General features: G+C 40.3%; 2 protein-coding genes across 2 annotated transcripts; both read right to left on the reverse strand.

The window, feature by feature from the left end:
- Positions 1-1,074: 1,074 nt before the first annotated feature.
- csf1b (colony stimulating factor 1b (macrophage)) lies at positions 1,075-5,384 on the reverse strand (the record flags this gene model as incomplete). The annotated part of the gene is made up of 7 exons (XM_083974634.1): positions 5,284-5,384; positions 3,449-3,568; positions 3,300-3,362; positions 3,016-3,186; positions 2,585-2,783; positions 2,357-2,493; positions 1,075-1,137 (listed from the first exon to the last, which is right to left on the reverse strand). The coding sequence occupies exons 1-7, from the start codon at positions 5,323-5,325 to the stop codon at positions 1,075-1,077; spliced, it is 795 nt and encodes a 264-aa protein (XP_083830760.1). The 5' UTR covers positions 5,326-5,384.
- Positions 5,385-9,131: 3,747 nt separating this feature from the next.
- ren (renin) lies at positions 9,132-13,271 on the reverse strand (the record flags this gene model as incomplete). The annotated part of the gene is made up of 9 exons (XM_083975257.1): positions 9,132-9,293; positions 9,984-10,082; positions 10,186-10,327; positions 10,439-10,561; positions 11,062-11,258; positions 11,361-11,479; positions 12,079-12,202; positions 12,632-12,785; positions 13,195-13,271. 9 exons carry the CDS (start codon positions 13,269-13,271, stop codon positions 9,132-9,134), a joined length of 1,197 nt encoding a protein of 398 aa, XP_083831383.1.
- Positions 13,272-16,268: the final 2,997 nt, after the last annotated feature.

The following is a 16,268-nucleotide window of genomic DNA, read 5'->3' on the forward strand; positions in this document are numbered from 1 at the left end:
ACTGTCCAGAAGATGTTTGACCATCTGCCATAGCACGGGCACTGAATTAAACTACATGGTCTAATTTGTTGACAGCACGAGATTTGTTCTTAGAAAATGTAATAGGGCAGCTGTATACTGTAATTACACTGTTCACTCAGCTGACAGACATGGGGTAGTGCAGCAGTTAACAATAATCTGCTAATGGAAAATGAGGCAAGTGACATGAACATGCCAGTTTTGGAACAGAACATTCACAGACATGCATATGCCCCAAGGACTGTGTGAATCCCAACATTGTCCATCTTCTCATACAGCATTTCAGACTAATGCATTCCTCTGTAGTCACACATTCTCACTGAGCACACAGATGATGCTAATTAAAGTCAGAGATGGTTTACTGCTCACATCTTAGGTCTGTAGGGGCACTTAGGGCAACATTCACCCACACACTGTGGTGGCAAAAGCAGGATAGGCGGGAAATAGAATTAGCAGGGTCATAGACAGAAAGCTGCAGGGGAAATGTCTTGCAGGCTTTCAATGGCAAGTGAAGATTGATACACCTCATCAAGCATTTTAATATGGTTAATCTCTGTCAGTCTGTGGCATTCACTGCCAGCCATGCAGCATCATACCCATGCTGCTGAGTATAGCTAATGCAGTCGGATATAAGCAATTTATCAGCCTACATCCTGATCAGGAGGTCAATCCCTCCTGCTCTTTAAAGCTGTGTGATATCCAAGCAATCAACTCTGCACAAGACAAGACGCAATGGATTTCTCTCCCGTCATTTCCATGAATCACATGCAACATGTGTTTTGTTCTTTGTCGTCCAAAACACCCAAACTCACTGATGTCCAGTGTAGCCTGTTTTTCCACTGATTACCTCAGTTAGCTTTTTCCCTATTCTATGTTTTCTTGCAATAATTAAACATAGATATGTAAACTTGTCTCAAAGGTAGAGTCTGGAGGTTTTTGCTCAAAAATAAGCGCTAGATGTACAGTAGGCTATACAAATGAAATCTACAGTATAACACTCAAGGCTCCCGTTGTCGGTGGCGGCCGGGCAGGCTATCGGCCCAAGGCTGCAGCGCTTCACTCGGACTGTATTTCCTTTTCTTTGCAGTCCTGACTGGCTCCTGCCCCTGACCGCTGCTGCTGTCAGGGGCAGGAGGTTGCACAGTTGAGCCCGAGAGGAGGGACGCAGTTTGAATGCTTTGTTTACAAACTGCAATGAAAACCTCCAGCTCTACCTAAGAAGTAAGTTTCTTAGTAAACCATATGGATCTAGCTGCAGCACTTGTCCCCACAGCTGCTTTACTTGTGTGTTAAAACAATGTAAATTTAAAAAAAGAGTGTAAAATAGTAATTTTACTGAGAAATAACCCCATGTTACACTTCATCACTCAAAAAAAAATAATTTGTTTGCCAATTTATTTGTAAGCCCTTTTTAGTTCTAATGTAATGTGATAACCAAGATCCTATTCTCTGCTTCCCATGTGATTAAAATCATCCTGCCATTCAAGATAAAACACAAAACACAATGTGATATTCCAATTGAGCCGTTCAACACCGTCACCTCCAAACCCTCTGTACTTTCTGGGAGCTAGCATTTTTTTGAACGTACAATAGTTATCTTACAGACAACATGGGCATATTTAGCATTACAAATTTCTTCATGAGGATTAAATGATCTAACTTGACAAAGTGAACACTAAGCATGTCCATAGAAAAGCTTTGTTTACCAGCACCACAGGGTTTTTTACTCTTCTCCAAAGCAAAACTCTTTCCAGCTTTGCTATTGGTATGACTTCTTTATAACTCTCATTAGCCACTAAGAAGCTGGTTTCTGTGTGACGCTGTTTGATTTTTCACTCAGATCAAATGTTCATGGAGCATGCCACCGATTATTCAAGACTTGGATGAAATTCAAGAAATTGGCACTTCTGCTTCTCTCTCCTTTTCAACAACATTCACTGTGCTGTTAGCAGGCCTGTTAGCATATTACTGCTTTCCAAATAGCCTGGTAAAAACCTCTTCACCTGGAATACTCTGCAGCTGGGCCTGTTTCAGTGCATTTATTTTATAGGGTTATTTAGCTCCTATTACAACTTTCTGTCTGTTTCATGTTTTTAATAGGACATAAAAACACAGTGCTTATGGGTCTCATTTGTGAAAGAAATTAGAGAAATTTCATCTTAATAATGTTATGACTTGGGATTAAAATATAAAAGCATGCAAGGGGGTGGTGCTTTGGCAAAAGGAAACGCCTCAGAGAGCAGGGCCAGGCTGCCAAACTTATTTTATTGTAATATGACTGGAATGCATGGCAAAACTTTATTAGGTCACATGGGTAAGAAAACAGAAGCACCGGTACCTTTTGTGTGATGAGACAGTAGATAGTGAGTATGAACAGCAGCCCTCCGCAAATGGAGGCGATGATGAAGCCGAGCTTGTACAGGTCTCTGAATGGTCTTCTCTGTGAGGCCTTCACTGACTTTCTACCATAACTGTCTGCAGAGAAAGACCAGGAATATGTGATCTGTACAGTTGCAGGCATCTGTATAAATAATCTCAGTACTTCCTTAGGGATTGAGATTCTGACCTGTTGAATGTGTGGGTGACTCTGTGGATAGTTCTGTGGTAGAGTCAAAGGTTTCTGTGTATTCATGCTGGCATCTCCAGTCTACTGGTGTATCACTGGTTGTTACCAGTTCCCAGTAAACAGACAGCACCTCTGAAACCCTCTGCAGCGCCTCTGTGGGTGACCCTCTGTAGAGCATCTCAAAACTCTCTGGTTTGTCCTGCAGTGTCCAAGAAACATATTTTAAATGTACACAAATACATACAAACAAGTATTTCAGATGTATCTACTTGTCTTCAGCAGCTTCTTTGTTTCAAACATGATTTTAAACAAATAAATAATTGAGATAAGGAAAATCGTGCTTCCTCTTATCTTATATTACTTCTTCATGGTGAAATCTATCTGTCTTTACCCCTAGGCTGCTAGTGCACCACTCAGAAACACACACTCACCTCGATCTCTTCATTTATCTGTGGAACACATTTCTGAGAATATATGTTGAGGATGAGCGCTCTCAGAGATTGAACATAGTCATCATTGACTGAACCCCGGCTATATTTGAAGTGGGTGGTGAGCAGCTCCAGGATCCAGGGTAAAGCAGCTTTTACAAAGCAACATTTGCTCTGCAGGGAATCAGAGCATGAGTTCATCAACATCAAGGCACGTACAGTTAATGGAAAGTTTGAATCAATACTTTCTAAGGGAAATGAGTAACAATTAAGAAATGTTACCTTACCAAACTTCTCCGTTCTATGAATGTGTAGCTTATCGAGCACCCGCTTCGCAACTGATTATCCATCTGCAGAAACAGCACATGTTGCGTGGTGTGATCAATGTCTCTACTTTTGCTTCAACAGCTCTTTCTAATGTTGTTTCAACACCTACCAGATGCCTGACTGTAAGCAGGTGCTCCCTAGTGATGGAGTGTCTGCATGGACCAGGGATCTCAGCCATATTCAGAGGGAAGCTCAGGAACATTAGCACACACAGACACTTAACCTGCAACTGACACAAACACGCGTTACCTACTGTAGTCATCCCTAAACTCATCAAGAGGGCTCTAGCACACAGCTGCAAAGCACTCCAGCCCCCTGGAAATTCTCAAACTTTACTCAAGTAGACATACTCAATGGATTGTGCAACCTAAAATAGCGAAATACGGATTAATCTGAACCACAAACCAAACAAGAGCAACATTGAGAGTCAATGTGGTTAACCTGCTCGACATCAAACATTTCCATATGAATGGTCTCCACACACCAGTGTGATCATCTTTTTAAGATTATGTAATCTTGTAAATGATTTTAAAAGCAAAACCAAGTTCAAAGAAAACTCAAATGGAATTCCCTCCTAATTTGTGCCATACCAGTATAAAAGAAGGCATCTGAGCTATCCTTGCCTTTCCATCCACAATCAAGTATTTCATGGGTAAAAGCTGTTCAGTCATAGTAACAACAATATTGTCATTTTGTTGTGCACATTATTCATGCGGAACAGTTCTGCTTCTTGATTTATGTCCTGTCCAAAGTGCTGGGTTTCAGGTTGCATTTGGGCAACATGCATGGTGCCTCTTTGCTGCGACACAACCAGTTATCAATATTTAACTGTGTGTGACCTCAGAGGAACCCAGCCCGCCGGGATATAAGTTTCAGCTATGGTCAAATAGTGCCATCTACCATGAAAGCTCGGTCAGAGGGAGCAACATGCATTTACTGCGCCTGTAGCCAATGATGTCTACTACCAACACCTTTTGGCAACTGTAACACTGAAATGGGTTCCAGATGGACCTAATTCTTCTACTTGGGTTAAAACATGGTGACAAGCATATGTTCGACACGCTGTGGGCAATGTGTGTGTGCACTGGACGGTATGCTGCGATAATCACCCTCTGGACTTGACCTGTGAGTTCAATGCAGTTTTTGCAATAAACAGGCCAGACCGATGCCAACAGAACACTGAAGTGAAACAATAAAACTTGATTTATTTGCTGCCTGGTTGACTTCTGAGATGTATTAAGACACAAAGGACAATTCTTTGAAAGCCTCCAGAGACCAGAAGTCTTCTTTTTTGCCGTCTGTTCCTCATATAACTTTGAGCTGTACGGTTTAACTCTTGTTTGGGTTTTTGAATTATATTAACATAAACATAAACCTCACATAAGTCCTGTAGATTACTTGTCCTAACTCACCATGAATCGAAGTTGCTCAATATTTGCATGCCAATCTATTGTCGGAAATCAAAGGAGAGGGAAAACTGTTCTGTGCCGTCATAGTTTGAAATGACTATTAAATCAAATTAGAAATGATAATCATGGAAAAAGTGGCGTTTGAAACATATAAGATAAGAAAAAGTGACTCTGAAAGTAAAACAAGATGCTACGCTTGAACTGAAAGACTACCACGCCAGCCACCAAAGCTTATTGGAAACCTATTTGATGACTGATGATGACACATAATCTGATTATTGTAATTTAATTTAATAAAACTATTGATGTGACTGGAATGTGGCAAATGCAGGAGCACATGACGCAAATGTCACCTATCACATGATTTGTTTTCTCCATGCTGTCCATGATATGTATGTAGGTCAGCAAAAACTGCATGCACAATAAAGCATAAAGCTAGTCTAAAACCCGCGTGCTTCGTTCTGTTTGCGCCCTGTACAGAGACAGAGTAGCTGGAGTTTTATACTGCAGAGATTGCAGAAAAGTTCTCACCTACCTTAGCTTTGCTCTGAATGAGGGTTGACACAAGGATGGTCATCTGGTAAGTGTTTGACAGTGGAAAACACCAAACTCCTTTGTCACACACATTGAAGCAAAGAGATCCTTTTCATAAATTCAGTTCCACTCCACGTAAAAGGAATTTGCCGTTAAGTAAATTTGACACTTCGTCATGTGGCGCTGTTCTTCAAAGCATTGCCTGATGTGCTCCTCCTGCACAGAGTGAGTTCAAACTGAGACTAACTGTCTGTGCTGACAGACAGCCCTTTTTAAAGACCTCCCAGCTCACTTCTGTTTGTCAGGATACAGCGTCCTGCTCTCTGCAAATGTGTTATAACAAATTTTCTAATGGCAGATTGACTGAATAATGTATAATGTGGTCAACACATCTGGCAGGAGCCCTCATAATTTTTTTTTTATAAAGAATAAAATAAAATAACAATTACAAAGAAAGAGCCCGTGGGGGCTTGAAGAGGGTGCTGCTCACATCTGTTCTTGTTCTTGAAACTCTATCCATTGAAAGCAACTTGTATTTAAAACAGTGTTTCACATAACCCTAAGACCAAAAAAATGGTCAGGGGCCATACACCCTCACTCTCCTCCTTAAAAGTGAACGGAGCAAGAAAAGTAATATACTCTCAACACCTCAGCAGAAGATCTGCACATCACTGTGGGTGTCTGCTGAGGCTGGGTGAGGCATGCTGCTTGAGGAATCCTGAACTTTGTAATTTTATTATATTCTTATTTTTTCTGTGTTTTTTTAACTGGATTCACTGGGACTGTGGGTGTGTACCACTATTTGGAAGAGCTGAACAAATCTCCGTGATAGAGAGAGAGAGAAAAAGAGAAACACACACACACACACACACCCACACACACACACACACACTCATATAAATGCCTTTATGGGCTATTTTTGATGGAGAAGCGTTCTCATAACAGATCAACGGACTCAAACAGAGAACATAAAAACATTTGGCCTGGGATTTATTAACACAGGAAGTGGCTTCTTATACTTTGTATTGTGAACACATTCCTCTTTACTACATCACTCGTGTATTTGAATCATTTATTAGTATCATACTGTGGAATGTATTGTTGTTTTTGTAGTTCAGAAATGACTTGGTACATGGGCTCAACCACAGTGACAACACAATCTTGAATTTGCTTTAACTTCTTCAACACAAAACATGTGACAAACACATATCATTTGATGCATTGTTGAATATTAGTTAAAATAGCTCCATCTCAATCAGAAACGTCATTACAATGCCTATCACACTCCAGCATCAACAAAAACAGCCATAATATCTAAATTTCATTGATATTTTTTTGCACACTGAAATGTCCAATTAGTACCAAAGATGTAACATGTACACGAAGGCATTCACATACAGTAGATGCACTTTAAGGTCTCATCATAACAGTGACAAGACACTGTCATAAGAGTGACATAAGAGTGACATGTCACAGTCATGAACATGTCATAAACATTATGTCAGTGTCATAACGTTGTTATTAAGTGTCATTCAGTTAACCCTAACCCTACAAACCTGGGTGTTATGACATTGACATAATGTTTATGACTGTGTCATGTCACTCTTATGACAGTGTCATGTCACTGTTATGATGAGACCTTCAAGTAAAGTGTTACAGAAAAGACAAAGTTCAGCACCACATTATAATACTCTTCTGCCACAGGAATAGTCGGTGCGCATCTGTTTAACATATATTTTCATTCTATCGGTACTACTTTTCTCTATTCCTGTGTTTTTTTGTGTTTACAAACACTATGTTTTGTGCTCTCACGAAACGTCAAGAATAAAACTGGAAACTGGATGGGTGCCCAAGTAATTGTGGATAATATCCACAATAACTTGTCAAACTCCTGACATTTCTGGAATTTCCCCTGCTCCCCCCAACCCCCCCTCCTGATTTAAACGAGACAACCGACGACATTCACAATTAACACTTCCTTTTTACACGTTGGCTTTTATACATATTAAACAAACCTGACGTCTCAGTGATTGAGCTTTAGGGCTGGTGCCACACATATGAGAAAGGTGTTGATTTTATAATTTAACCTTCAGCAAGAACGTTCATACATGTAATTCCCCTAAACAAATATATACAAATGGAATATAAATGAATTAATGTCATTTCCACTGTGTGACAGGTAAGTGTTGCCTTGTATAACTACACCTGAGGAGAAATACGTGTACAGTACCTACATCACATTGCCCATTATAGATTATGATCTTTTTTTAAATAAAGTTGTTTCCTGGCTTGAATGACAATGACTATATACATATTACATTATAATACAGGGTCTTCTGTTGTTGTAAAAGTTCAACCCAACAGTGGAAAAGTAAGTTAAACAATATGTTTCATTTAGAATATGCTATATTGTGTAGCTGGGGATTGTGTGAAGCAGTTAAAGAGTCAACGCATGGATTCTGCATTTTAGCTATGCAAATTTATTGAAGAAATATGAAATATATCATGTCTTATGAAACACCTTTGTGTTTATATGAGTGGTTGTCTGGCCAGGTTTCCAGGCCGTAATATCTCTGTTGACTCATATTTGAGAGATATGTTTTTGCAATTGTTTGAATAAAAGCCTTTGAGTAAATGCCAGTGCAGACACATGCACCCTCACCTCACTGAGACTATCAACAGATAAAAATCCAAAGCAGACAATTCATGGATGTGAGAGCAAGGACGTGTGACATCTCTACTGTCATTGCACTGCGACTTGGGAGGACATTCCCGGGCAATTCAGAGAAATAGAGACAAAAATATGTGACAGACGCGTCTGATGAATATGTGTGCTTTTATTGTTTTGTTATCTATGTGTCTCCTCTGCCTGCTAACTAAGCAGAAATCGGTGACATCGTCGAGTCAGTGTTTACTCCTTCTTCCAGAACCTTCTCTGTTCAGTTTCACTTTGATACTATAAACAGTGGATTCCAGCTCTATGCTACAATTTTACAGTGACAGTGACTTTTTTTTTTTACATCCAAAATAAGTATTTTTCCACAGAGAAATATTTCTTTTTTCATTTGTCAGCGATCACGAGCTGCACAAAAACTTGGGGAAGGATGATTTGATTTGGGAAATATAATTGTGAGATTATATCACCCACTTTCTACTGTGGTAACTGTTGGCTAATAATGATCGAGCCACAATGTGCAGCAGTGACTCTAGTGGGAGACAAACAATGTCCCTTGTCACATGACTGCCACGCATTTGACAAATGTGCATTGTTTTACCTTTTTTCTTTCCACCTATAAATAGAAACGTTTCTAGTAATTCATACTCAATGACAAGTATTTCTGTGACTGCTCTGGGGTGATTCTGACACAGAGATCTGGTTCTTACTTTCACATGGTCACAAAATGGATTCGTCAGACTTTGGCTGAAACAATGGGGAAGCAGTCAGTAATGGAGTCAGAAGTGAATCGAATTGAAACCCAGTAAACAAGTTTATTCTTGTTACGTCAGTGAGGTACAGATATGGAATTTCACTGTTGCTGTATGATAATAATCAGCAGACTCACACACACACGCATTTGCTGGTAAATGCTATAAATAAAAACATGTTCGGAAGGCATTCAGTGCAACTGGTTCAGAATACAGGAGAGCAGAGTTTTGCAGGATATGTGAGGATAGGATGAGTTCCTTTATGTGCACTCTTCATATTCTTTTTATATATAAAAAAGGGTTTTGATGAGGAGTTTTACAAAAAAAAAAAAAGCAAAGGAAGTGACAACTGGACCACGAAGCATCAAGAAAACGTTGGGAGATAGCAGCAAAAATAGTGAAGAAGAGAAACAGGCACGCCTGTCAGACTGCAGCAGCGAAGCCTATACGATTGTTGCGACGGTCAAACTCTGTGTAGTAGCGAGCAATGAAGTTGGCCCCCAGGATCCAGATGGGACCTGTAGGGGGCGGCACATCCAAGCCCCTGAAGGTGACAGTGCAGACATCCCCCTCTATCTGTGATTGCTGTAGACAGAAAGCAGTAAGTTTTATGACGACACACAGTTATGCAACAGCAACATGTTTACAGTGGATAAGCATCAATAAAAGTAAACAAAAGTGTCATGTAAAAACACACTGCGACATGTGTTCAAAATCCAGCTTGATTACAAGAGCAGCAGACTACAGTTAAAGCATCAAGACTAAAAGTGCCTCATTACAGAGAGTTTAACTGGAGCCCCCGAGCTGCTAAAAGATTTCTGTTAGTTTCCTGTAAATGTAAAAAACAAAATTAAAACTAATTGTTCTAAATACTTCAGGGGCTTTCATTGCTTTGTTGTGGCATCAGTTGTTACTTTACCATTTGAACTGGTACATAGTGAGCTGAGATGCCAGCATGGTTTTGCTCTACTACATCTGAAACATGATCAGGTTAGCATAGGTCAGGTCGAAGCACAAAACCAAAAACACCTGTGTGCCGGTGTGGGAATATTTGAGGCGTTAACAACGGCTTGTATTTTATAACTTGGTCGTATGGCTTGCTTGTAAAAATCTAAGAATATAATAAATATTTATGTTAGATAAATATGGTTCAGTAAAAAAAACACAACATGGAAATACTTTACGATGAGTACTTAAAGTGGTTATAGACAGTGCTGGGGTGCATATGCACCACTTAATTTTTATATTGACATGATAAGTGTTTGTCATCATTACCCATAAGATGTAATCCTCTTGAGTGAGTGAGTACCCCTGGCCACCCAGGTGGAAAGTGATGCTGGGCAGCGTCTTTACAGTGTCACAGTTGACTTTGTACTGGTGAGAAACACAAAATAATGGGTGACGACGGGCACTGGGTTTTTACAGACAAGTGTTTTTGTGTGGAAAAACATATTGCATGTGTAAAAAAAAAACGTACTCCACTTTCATCCAGCTGTGCTCCGATGGTTTTCATCAACGCAGACACAGAGGAGGCCGGGCCTGTGATGTAGGAGGAGCCCGTGTCGATCACAGCTGTACAGCCCTCTGCACAAAACATCATCTCTGTTCCCACAGAAACTCTAAAAAGAGTGAAAGAAGAGGTGAAAAGTTAGACAGGTTTCTGAATGGGTGCGGACACACATTCACACACGCACACACATATGTTTTTGGGTATGAGGCAAACATCTTACCCTTTCATGGTAACCTCCCATTTCCCCACCTCTCTGGTGTCCATGTAGTTAAAGTTTCCAGTGTAGTAGTTTGGATCTGTACCACCGAGGACCAGCTCTCCACCCGGGGAGTGTTTTGGATCTCTGACAGAAATAAATAAATACAATTTTAAGATCAACCTCTGCTGTCCACACTCTCACTATCAGTGCTGAAACTGAGATTTTGAAAGGAAAACATCGAAATCGACATTGTTTCAGCTGGTTTCTTTTGGACATAAATGAGCATGGTAAATTGATGAAAAACGTTTTGTCTGTTTCTGAGAACAATCTCATGGTCTTGTCAGACTCACATTAAGCTCTTAAGATGTTCTTGATATTTTGTTTTTTCTCACTAATGCTTTTTCTCATTCTTCAGCTTTACCAGAAATTCAATAAAATAAACTTGACACACATTCAGACAAGTTGACAGTTTATCAAATGAAAGTCGTGACTCTGATCAGTTATCTAAAAAGAAAATCCCACATTTGTTTTATACAAAACAAAATTGCTACAGTGTGAATCCTTACTTAATACATTTTATGAATCAAGAAAACACAACTTAGATTGATGAAATGTGGATGGTGAGTTGACCTAGTTCTGCCTACCTGCTGTAGTAGACAGAGAACACCTCTTCCTTGAGAACATGCTGAGACATGATACGATCAAACACTGGCGTGATGCCATCGATAGCCACATTGGGGTATCCCATCCCCAGGACTCCATCGAACTTGGCGAAAATGAAGGGCATTGCGGACAGAGCGGTGGCTTCAGCAAACACCTGAACCACGGGGATACCACCCACCTGCAGAAATCAAACAAGCACAAGGTCAAATGTTTAGAAGGGGTTCAAGATTGTATTTAAGTAAAAATAAAAACAATAAAAAGCAGATGTAGTAGAACTCACCACGACCACATCTTCGCTCAGGAATCCCCTGATATTTCCAGAGGCATACTGAATGGAAAATCCCGTCCCATTCTCAACATAGGTCCAGGATTTGGATGCGTCATACCTGTTGTGAGTAACTAAAAGTTGAAAATTTATTTGAGTCATAAAACAAGTGTGCACCTGGGAAGCTTTAATTGATAATGTTTCCTTTAGCATCTCATTTATTTGAAATATATTCATACTCATACACTATGATCTAAATTCAACCCTGCAATAACTATGTTTTGTATCCACCTGCAGCAGAAACAAAGAATCAAATATTGTACAAGCTGATGCTGGGATCTGGTTATATATACATGAGACTATAGGTAATTTTGCAATTACGTTCAATTTTCACTGTATTTTAGCCCTGTTTTTGGTCTCCACCAACTCCTGAATGAACTGAACTCCTGAGCCATATTCTCTTCTAAGTTCATCAGCAAGTCACAGACTGTCTCTGTCTGTTATTTGGTGCTGAACAGATCATAGTGAGGGTTTTTAGAGCTCTTTGGCAGAACTATGGAGGATTAGTGTGGCTGAAAATGATAATGTAACTCACAGATGACAATTCTCTGTTGGTTCATCACTATGACCAGCCTCTCTCACACTGTCATTTGATACATCACTATTAACTATTATCAATCATTGCCACCTACTGTAAGGTGCATGCAATTTCCCTGCTTCTATGGACACTTACAACAGGCAGTTGAGAAAGGTGAGCAGCTTTGTGAGGGGATCCACAGGTTGGCTGAGCCTGTGTCAAACACCACATTAAACATCTGGGCCGGAGAGCCGATACTGATTTCTCCAAAGTACTGAGTCTATTGGAAACAGAAAGGAAGAGGTGTGACATTATGACATAATTTCAGACTTTCCTAATCCGTGGATGTCGTAAGTTGATTTGATGTCTCTTGAATATGTCTTGAAAACCCATTTACTCCAATACAATAAGGCATAAATGTAATAAGAAAACATGAAATATGACATTGAAAGTATGACTCATGCTCACAGAGGAGTTGAAGTGCTAATTCATAGGCAAATGGATCTGCTCTTTTACTCTTTAAGATGTCATGACACTTCTCCAAGCGGACTAATGGAGCCTTTCAGGCTAAACCACTTTTAGCCCTCGAGGGTAAAACCAAATAATTTGATTCCTATCTCATCTACATGACTCAGAATCTTCGCTGACTCTTAAATTGTTTTTCTTTTTTCTTGTTTCATTAAATGTAAAATACCAAAAAGTGTCTCACATCCAAATAGTTGGTCAGAGGTGTAGGAACCGTCCCGTTGTTGTTGTCGGTGGCGGCTGAGCTCTTTTGAGCTAGCTCAGTCAACACCTGCTCTGCAGAAACACCCATCTCCTGCAGTGTCTCTCTGATAGATGCCATTTTCTTCAGGGTGATTCTGGAGACATGTCAGCAGGAAAACAGATCCTCAGGCAACAGAAACAACATGAATGCACAGAGGAACAGGGTTTTTGAAGCCGACTACAGTATTTTGCGTGCTTTATGTCAGATGCATGTGCCTGGTTATCATCTCAGTAAAACATTGAGCTTTAATAAAGTACAGACTGCTTTCGCTCTCAGTGCCAAGCCAGAAAAATAAACCAAAACACATGCTAAGCCCATGCTGAAAACATTAAGTTTTATAATGAATCAGTAAAACACATTTGTTTTCCTGTCCTTATTTGTTTTGCTGTTTGCTGTCACCGATTTGCTGTGGTATGTTTTCTCCTGTGCAAATCCAATTAAACAATAAGTCGTTATACTGGCACTTTCCATCATTCAGGTAATCGAAGGAAGGAGCGTCTTACCTTCTCAAAGCGTGGCTGCTGGTCATCGTCAGTGATAGAACAACCACACACATCCAATAATTAATCAGTGGTGCCATTGTGACTTTTCTGATGGCAAGCTTAAAAAATAAAGAAAAGATATGAAATACAAGTTGTATATATGCAAAATCTTTTGAATAGTCCACGTTTACTGAATCTGATTGGATGAAAGTTGTCCCTCTCTCTCTTTCGCTTTCCGTCTCTCTTTGCTATCTGGTCCCTCAGCTCTTTTTATACCATGTCCTCTTCACCATGCTCTCACCCATGGGCCACTGACTCTGGCTGGGAGCTTTCCTGGAGGTGACCACTTGAAAACAACCTCTGCTTCCCTGCCCCCACCCACCCACCTACCCACCCGGCCCTTCTACCCCTTCTGCCTTGGTCACACAACCCCTCCTGTGATAAACAGCTCCCAGTGAGAGGTCTGAACTTTGACCCCTTAAAAAACACAGAAGACAGAAAGCAGGGGTGCAGTGCAGAGCTGCTGAGATTGCTGACGTTGGTAGGCTGGACACCTCGTCTGCAGGGCTGTGAGAGCTGCAGAGGGCCTGACAGATGCTCTGAGCTGTGTTGGGAAACTTAGCTGGATGTTGTTTAGTAAACTCAATCACAAGTCATTGTAGATCTCATCCTGCTGGAGACTGCGCATTGTGAAAACGTTAGAATTAACGGTTAAGATACAACGTTTTTGTGCTTTTTGCTAGAGTTGATAATATTTCACTTGCCTTGTCTCTTTTTCCCACACCCATCAGTTTCTTATCTGTGCAGCAAGACGGATTTTATAACCCTGTTTACCCTCGACTCCTCATGCAAAGTTCTCTTCAGCTTGTGCACCACTAGTATTGATTTTCACATAAACAGGCAAAGAGGGAAGAATCACACATCTGTAAGTTCAGTTCAAGGTCTAAGATAGAGATCGCTGGCAGGAGACTGGGCCCATATTGAGCATATTACGTGTTGCAGGAGATTGGCAGTATTGTGTGTTTTCGCACTGTGCCCCTTGCTGCGATGCTCAGTCTTGACAAGGCTTAACACCTAATCATTGTGTGCTGATTCTTACTGGGTTTTACTACAGGGAAGGTTCCCACAGTATCTGGCCTGTCAGGACAGGGTCGTGTGGTGGTACTGTACCGACCACCCAGTTGAGCTAGGAGATACGCGGGGGTTTCACGTCAGGCACAAGCTCAGACAGCCATCGCAGAGGTCAGAGGTCAGCCACTAAGATACTCCCTGTGAGTAGAGCTTCCAGAAAATGATAGCGTGGATGCATATGGCTCATAGAGACTAACAACAACACTGTGTTGCACCAAGATAGACTAGTTTTTTATTATCCTCATAATTTTGAAGCAGGAGCTATATCTGATGATGATGAGAATGATCTAATTCTTTTTATGTGGCTAAAATGTATTGTTATTTTTTCAATAAAATGATTGATTGTTGATGATTGGTCATGAGGGGTTGCTTATGGTGATGAACAAAGAAAAAACTATTTGAATCTGCAGCTCACCACATCCTCAAAAAGCTTTATATTGAGTTAAAGCTCATTTGCACACAACTTTACTGTTGTGGTTCACTCAGACCACTCTCAGAGTGTCGTCTATGATTGTCACCATCAACCCCAAATTAAGGATACTTTCTCTCTGTGGCTGCCAGATGAGTGAATATTGGCTAACGATTTTGCTGTATCAACTTAAAGGGTAAAATTGTTTTAATATTGTGTTTACAATTTGTTTTGCTGCCCACAAAGTAGCTATACAATTGATTATGGCAGGTACTGAAACAGTGATAATAGCTAGTGGAATTAAAAGAGTTGGAAGATGTGAAATGTCTTCTTTTCAGCTCTTGGAGTTGCACGAGTAAAACCTTCCACATGACATAGTCACTTAATATACTGTAAATATAAAAACATGAATTAGCAGCTTTAAGAGGCCAGTATGCCTGTCTTATCGGTCCTTTAATTAGCTCCTCCAGGCTGGTCTTGACAGGACATTTCGGGGACAATCTCACAGACATCTGACTCTTGACCTGCCTGGCTCAATGGATACCCACAAGTCTCTTTCCCACACTGCCTAGAGACCCATGCGTCACTCCTGACTGGCCTCCCACCTCTCCAGTAAGTCCACTCTACTGGTGGGCATGGGAAACGTAGAGCTGTCTCCTTGGAAGATGACCTGTTTGAATTTTGTTCGTATGTTGTTGTTTTTTTTAGTTAGTTATTCATATTCCCTTGGAGGCCCGCACATCAAGTTAACACTCAGTCAACGACACTGAAATCCTCTGAAGTCTTTGGCAACTATGATTTGGAAAAAACTAAAGCAAAAAAAATGTTTCCATGAAAGATGAAGCTGTTGAATAAGATGCAACAGACTAAACCTCAAATGAGGTTTTGCTGACTGATGCACATTAGAGGCAGAATACACGTAAGAGGATCTTGTAGGGTTGTGAGTTATCTATCATGATAAGAAAGATATGAAGCAGAGCTGTGGGTGTTTGCAGGAAATGAGACTCGAGGGAAGTTATCACTCAAACAAACAGTTCTTACTCCCAAAGCCTCAAAAGATCAAAATCCTGACCAGCTGGTACTAAATGCAGATTGTTTGGATGTTTGTGGCTCACTCCGTGTCTAATCACCTCTCTTCTAGTTGCCTCATACTACTAAGTGTACAAAAAACAGAGAGGAAAATTTGGTTTTCACTAATTTTATGTCGTATTCTTAAATCCGAAGACAATGAACAGCAAATTAGAAAGGAAGAGACTGTGATTCCATCTGGAGACAATATGTAGGCCTATGAAAATATGTGGGACAGTCTTCGCAACAGGAGGTAAAAAATGCAGAATTTGAGTCCAAAAGAAGTAGTAAAAACACATTTTATGTGCAACAGCATGATATTCATCAACAAGAGCACTGTGAGTTTTTGGGATTCTTTATGTTTTGTAGGTTGATTTGTCATGCTAGATAAGGGTTGGGTTGTTTTTCTTTTTCTTTTTCCTTTTCCTTTTTCATAGGATCGTGTCTCTACAGGCCTTGTTGGGGAGTAAATATGCTTTATTACTCC

This window comes from Trachurus trachurus, assembly GCF_905171665.1.
Source record: "Trachurus trachurus genome assembly, chromosome: 7".
Lineage (NCBI taxonomy): Eukaryota > Metazoa > Chordata > Actinopteri > Carangiformes > Carangidae > Trachurus > Trachurus trachurus.